The 6836-nt window shown below is 52.6% G+C and overlaps 2 protein-coding genes across 2 annotated transcripts; both read left to right on the plus strand.

Annotated features, from left to right (window-relative positions):
- Positions 1-618: 618 nt before the first annotated feature.
- On the plus strand, positions 619-2168 carry CDV56_107307 (Zn(II)2Cys6 transcription factor; the record flags this gene model as incomplete). Its single annotated transcript, XM_026760926.1, has 2 exons — positions 619-675; positions 768-2168. 2 exons carry the CDS (start codon positions 619-621, stop codon positions 2166-2168), a joined length of 1458 nt encoding a protein of 485 aa, XP_026613435.1.
- A 2484-nt stretch (positions 2169-4652) lies between these two features.
- Positions 4653-6580, plus strand: CDV56_107490 (MIP/aquaporin family protein; the record flags this gene model as incomplete). The annotated part of the gene is made up of 2 exons (XM_026761109.1): positions 4653-4688; positions 4748-6580. 2 exons carry the CDS (start codon positions 4653-4655, stop codon positions 6578-6580), a joined length of 1869 nt encoding a protein of 622 aa, XP_026613436.1.
- Positions 6581-6836: the final 256 nt, after the last annotated feature.

Below are 6836 nucleotides of genomic sequence, written 5' to 3' on the forward strand. Positions count from 1 at the left end.
ACGGGCAAGAAGACCAACGCGGTAAGAATACCTATACTTTCCTCTCTTTTTATGAGATTCTCTAATACCCCCTCGGTTTTTTAGACCATTCCCGCTAGTTCTCCCCCCGGACGGCGCTGAGTTGCTCTCGCAAATTATGGTCAACAACGTCTCAGAACAGGACCTCACCAAAAGTAACGAAAATACGCAAGCCTACTCAGCCGAGGACGAAAGTGGAAACATTGATGCCTTTAATATGAGAACCATGACTACCCCATGTATTGAATAAGGTTTCTCGGTTTTTCCTTATGTCTTATCTTAGTAGAATCACTGGATCATGATGCCTTTAAGTTGAGCGAAACTGTCATGGCCTGTAGCTCTGGTCCACTTGGAGTTAATGATGCACCTCGTATTCAACCTCACGATCCACCAACAGAATTCAGGGATTTCAGGCAAAGTGGGGGTTCAAAGAGCAAATCGGAAAGGGTCAACAGTCAACCGCCTTCGTATTCTCCGCATGTTTCCTCTTCAGGGGAACCTCATCCAACACAAACGCACTGCTGCAGCAGACGATTTGGACATCAGACTGTTCACGGTCTAGGGCTTGCTCGTACCAGAGGTTGCGAGACACTTCATACAATGGTCGGGGTACCTCGCAGCAACGGCTGCCGGACTTGTTTACAGCGACGGGTCAAGGTTAGCGCTTTTTTATCCGCCCCCTGACTGGCCACGTTTGCAGTTCCCCGTGGGATAAAGTCAACAGATGGAGTTCTAACAATGAGGATCAGTGCGATCTCACAGAGCCACAATGCCTACGATGTCAGAAGAGAGGCCAGGATTGCCCCGGGTACGAGAAGCGATGGAAGTTCTGCGATGAAACAAGCTCCAAATCCCGAAAAGCACAGAGGAGAAGCCAGGCTCCACAGGGCCAAGCCCCCTTGCAAGAGACGCAACCCCCACACCCCGGAACCCGGACCGATCAAATCACGACCTTTGGCGCAAGAAAAGGCACCATAGACGAACGCGTGGAGCCTAACCTGGCAGGCGTTGCATTAGACTTGCAGCAACGGGAGGTCTTCTGCACGTTCCTTCTGACAAGCTTTCCGGCGCAGTTTGCTTCGTGTGGCGCCCGCGTGGAGGTCAACTGGATCGACTATGCGCGTCGTCGGCCGATGTCCACGACGGCAACGGTGTCCCAGGCGCTGCTCTGGGCCTTTCGTAGCGTTGCCACCTTCTTTGTGGGGAAGGTGAACAAGGACCGGGATAAGCTCACCTGCAGTAGACACATGTACAGTCGTGCTCTGGGGTATCTGGCCGGTTTGATTGTTCACCCCAAGTTCTCAAAAGATGACGAGACATTGGCCGCTGCGATTTTGTTGACGATCTATGAGATGGCGGACGGCACAGGCCAGGCTGCATGGCTATCCCATTCGCGCGGTGTCTCAACGCTAATCCAACTTCGTGGACCTGATGCCCACCGTGGAGGATTTGGGACTACGCTGCTGAAGTCATGTCGATCGTTCCTTGTTGCTGACGCGTTCGTCCGCGGGGAAAAGTGTTTCCTCGGCGATCCGGAATGGAGGGCGCTGATGACGGAACTTGCGGATGCGGAGAGCCAGGCGTCTACAAAGAGTGAGCTTGGTCTTATTGTGGATCGAGCGTTTATTGAAGTAGCCTCTTGTCCTGCTCGCTTGGTCGAGACAAAAAGCTTGCTCACGCACGGGCTCGCACACACATCACATATAGCTTCAACACGCGAGACATTGATAAAAGCCATCACAAACAGCAGGCATGTCTTGTCCGACATGCGTTGCAAGCTGGAAATCGGCGTCGTGAAGCGAAAGGACGAAACCAGTTTCACCGGGCCCATTCCGTGGAATTTTGTTGATTCCTTTGCGCAGTCGTCTTTGCATGGGATGCGTTCTGGAATTGCTCTTCTCGATCAGCTTCTGACACTGATCGAAGCCGATTCCCGTCGTCGACAATTGAACGGGCATATCCTTAACCTCGACTATGCAGCAGCGTGCGCTTCCAACCCCTGGGCCGCCATGGAACAAGAGTCAGCCTCATGGCAGGTCCAGTTCGACCCAGAATTCCTCCAGCGCACGTTCAATATTAGCCCAGATACCCATGACGACTGGATGGATCGGATCGCCATGTCGATGGGGATGCTCGGGCTTAGGCTGTGACCAAGCCTTGTATCGTCCATCGTCGGGAAATGTCAGGAGTATCATGATTAAGATGAAGTTATGTTTCAATGAAATGAGCCTATCGTAGCCTTAGACAACTGGCCTTATCAGGTCCTGGACTGATGATTTTACTACACGAACACTGAGCGAGTCGAAGACGACTTGCGACATCTAACAAGACACCAGAGACAATTTGCACAATATCTAGCACGTCGAGGCCATGATGATCCTTCAGTAGACATATTGTAACTTCTAGACGTTAACATTTCAGTCGCGGAAAAGCACGAAAACCACATCTATGTCACTGTAGGATCTGCACACCGACCATTCCTGCTTGCACTTCCATGAGATAGAAGTATGACTGACCAACTGGGTACAACCTGTAGATCATTAGCCTTGGCCTCCATGAGACAAGCTTCTTCTGTGTTTGGAAAGGGTCACGGCTGGGATTTCATCCCTACAGTCTTTCGGGTGGCATATTCTTTGATCATCTGAGTCCCCCATGCTATGCTGAGTAGTTAAAGCCCGGTGCTCTAGATTTAGTCCTAGTCAACATCTAATGTGACTGCCTGGCTGAATCAATGCAAGTCGATATGTTATATAGCACTGGATAAATGAGACATGCAGCGTGCTAGCCATTGGTGTCGTGTACGATTCGGTGTAAAGAGTAATGCGCTTACCATTGCATATTTTACCATAAAATGGTTTCTTTGAAAAGGCCAAAGAATAAACAGGATTCCGGGTCTTGATATCCTCCTGACTTGCAGAACGATCCCTAATACAGATATAGTCCGCGCCAGGGGATCAAAATAACTGCTGTTGGCTCAAAGAATCTACCGTCAGCCTTGGCAATGATGTGCGCAGCCTATAATCAAGCAGACTCATATTGGTATCGCTAAAGGCTTCGTTAGCGAAATCGTAGAACATAGCTGCTTCAAAATCAGCTGCGATTTCATTAGAATATGATGGACAAGGTACAAGAGCCTGTAGCTCAAGTCTAAGCCACAGCCATGTAGCCCATGCGCAGTGCAGAGGCCTGGGACACAAAATCCCACCGATCCCCGGACATGAAGAACATGGGAATTCGATTATATTCGTTGATATGTGAGATCCACTGCGAAGTTCCTGGATATGCCTCGATCCCGAGTCCCACAAGTCCTGGCCTTCATTCACCTGGCCATGAAACTGGGTGGCCTGGCGCTCAGCATAGCATGTCTCTATTACCTGCTATGCCTTGCAACTCTCTGGAGCGAGGGACACACATTCTATGTTGCTATCTTCTCGGTAAGCGATCAAGGCTTCAATTGAGGGCGTATCTGACTTAGCAGACATCCACCGCGATAGTCATCGACGTGATTGAAATCAGCGGTCTTCTGGACGCCTCATTTACACTCAAGCGGCTTCAAGTGGGCTGGCTAATTCTCAGTAGCATCGCATCGATTGTTCTGGGATCCATTGGGTGTTATCAGGTGGTATTCAGCGACTGGTCTCTGTCCGATCGCCTGCTGATTATCCGCGTCCGTGGAGGAGCAGTTTGGACCTGACATTGCCGTTGACGATAGCCGTTGTGTATGTTTCCTCGATTGGATTAGGGATTTGGCTGACATTGTAGCATGCTTCGTTTATTATTCATGATACTGGAGTGTGTTATCTGCTGCTGGATGCATCGAAGGCCCAGGGAGAAGTGTGGAATAGAGGGACAAGGGACTGCATTGGCTTCGAGATCTCCTCCAGTCACTGCGGGGGTTAAGAAACGCCAGACGATGCATGATGAAGTGCTTGAATAGGTCTCTGTCAAATGTCCATGTTCTCATGAATGCTTGGGCTGGACAGAATGAGTATGACATCAGTCATGGGGCTATCCAATGGCATCAGTTCTTCAATCACATTTTTTTCAATTTCAATCCGCTGAGATGCATTAATAACACTGGTGGAGAATAAACAGAATTTGTTGCTGATTTATCGTTGGATGACCACACTTGGCACATCAGGAACATACAAAATTTGCGACTTGGGCGGCCCACCAACAAAGCAGGATTCGCAACACCGAATGGACAACAATATCCATTGTGATGTCAATGTGGGTCAACAAAGCGCTATAATAACACAGTTCGCTGTTGATAGTTTACCCAGTTGGATCGACACGCCAGGGGAATCAACCATATTCCATGCTAATTGACTGATCTGCTGCGGAGGACCCAGTTGAGGCTCCACCCATTACGCCATGAGCCCACAATTCGCGCCAAACAAGAGATGGGGTCGATCTTTCACCTTTAAGGTACCAAGTAGCCGGTGATCAATGGGATTGCGCAAGTTGCCTGTCATCCGGATGCTGCGTTGGTTAACCGAGGTGCCAGTGGGTGGACGAAGTCAATTCCCTCCCTCAGTCAATATTGTTGCTGTCTATTTACTACCTCTCCAATATATCAAATTCGATACTCATACTGGCGTACATCGTGGAATTGATTAGAGGGAGTGCACAATATGGACGAAAGATCTCCCAGACGCCCGCGGGCGAAGGTACGTCAACCAAACGGACTCATTGGCGAAACACAATGCGGGGACTGACACCTGGATAGTCCGAAGCAGCACGACGACTAGGAGATCCGGGAGAGGCAGCCGCCTCACCCACCAGAAGCATCCCAGCTGCCGGTCGCGCCGAATTCGTCTCACCCACAAGACGAGCCTCTGGCCTGGAGGGTCCGGAAGCATCAGGGGCAGCCGGTTCTGGCATCCGGCGACGAAGCACGGCAGCGACTCGACGTAGCGGAATACCCAGTCTCACATCCCGCACCACGCTGGCGCAGCGAACACAAGGAAGATTCACATTGGCCGGTCCAGATGAAACACCTCAGCTTAGACTGGCTCACGAACCATTCGTGCATCCCGGATACACAGAGCTCAACCCTGCCTACGAGCAACCCGCCAACGCCAAGCCGGTATGGAGTTTAGCGAAGCCCCTGCCGCGAGTGGTGCGGCCAGGCATGGTTCCCACCAAGGAGGAGTTACTGGAGGCGCGGGCGAACGCCCAGTTGCCGGCGGAGAACTCGCAGAGGCTTGGGCTGGACGTTGATCCCAATGACCTTGAGGCGGGCCAGATCGATAAGAGCGCTGATCCGCGCAAGATGGCCGCGCAGGTGGAGGATGCGCGGGTGCAGCGCGAGAACAACTTCGTCAATAAGATACTGACCGGGGACGCGGTGTCAACGCGGCGGTTATCCCGTACTTCATCCTCTCGTATACGCCGCCCCTCTAACGTGGAGCCCCCTGTGGACCAGTTATCGACCGTACAGGAAGGTGAGCACCCCGCGGACACGCAGCCCGAAGTTCAGACCCAGCTGCAGTCTCCACAGCCACAGCAGGAGCTCAGCGCTGAACCTCTGCAGCCAGTGCCGGAGGAGCTCGAGCCGCATTTAGTCGATCACGACCACGATCACGAAGACAAGGATGAGGTGAGCGTCTTCCCTACGCTTGAGGAGGCAGCGTACCCGGATGACCTGCACCCGCTCGTCCAGGATCTTGTCGAGGAGGAAGTTCACAATAACCACACGACCTGGTCCGTCATCCGCACGCACCACCGCGAGGAGCTGGCCGAGGCACTGGCGGTCTTCGTCCAGCTCACCGTCGGTCTGTCCGCGGATCTGTCTGTCACACTGGCCGGCGCAGGGAATCCCAACACCACTGCCTGGGCGTGGGGGTTCTCTGCCATGATGGCCATCTACATTTCCGGTGGTGTGTCCGGGGCGCATCTCAACCCAACCATCACGGTGATGCTGTGGTTCTACCGCGGATTCCCCAAGCGGAAGATGCCCGCTTACTTTGCGGCGCAGTACCTGGGCGCCTTCATCGCTGCGCTGTCGGTGTACGGGCTGTACTACCACTCCATCCAGCATTATTTATCCACGAATGCACCCACCGATATTATCAACAGCTTCATCACCAGCCAGCGAGAAACATGGATCGGTCCCGCGACTGCCTTCTTCAACGAGTTCCTCGGAACGCTGTGTCTGACCGTGACTGTCCTAGCACTGGGAGATGACCAGAATGCTCCTCCCGGAGCAGGCATGAACTCGCTCATCATAGGCTTCGTCGTTGCATGTCTCAGCATGACATTCTCATATCAGACAGGCGCGGCTTTCAACCCAAGTCGAGACTTTGGGCCGCGGTTGGCATTGTTGGCGCTGGGGTATGGGGGAGATCTGTTCACGAATCCGTATTGGTTCTACGGACCGTGGGCGGGATCCTTGACCGGTTCGTTCATTGGAGCGTTCCTGTACGATTTTATGATATTCACTGGGGGCGAATCGCCTGTAAACTATCCCTGGGAGAGAACGCAGAGGGCGATGCGAAAGAGTCGCGCGAAGTGGAAGAGGAGGCTGCATTTGGGGAGGGAGAAAAGGGTTGTCCAGTAGGTGCTGATCACATACGGATAGAAAACACGGTGATAAAGTCACGTGATCATCGCTCGCTTAGCAGGATTCTCCCACCAACCTCTGTATCTCTGTACACTCTCGCATTCCATATCATAAGGATTCACTTCACACGAGCCTTCTCACCCAGGAAGGCCATACTCTATTGAATCTTCAGAACAGGCTCTCAATCCAGGCGCCCTGCCTAGGATAAGGGACAGCTCCCCCTCCGCGCGCTGCCTGACACCCGCCCGGCAAC

Source organism: Aspergillus thermomutatus (genome assembly GCF_002237265.1).
Source record: "Aspergillus thermomutatus strain HMR AF 39 chromosome Unknown NODE_128, whole genome shotgun sequence".
Taxonomy (NCBI): Eukaryota; Fungi; Ascomycota; class Eurotiomycetes; order Eurotiales; family Aspergillaceae; genus Aspergillus; species Aspergillus thermomutatus.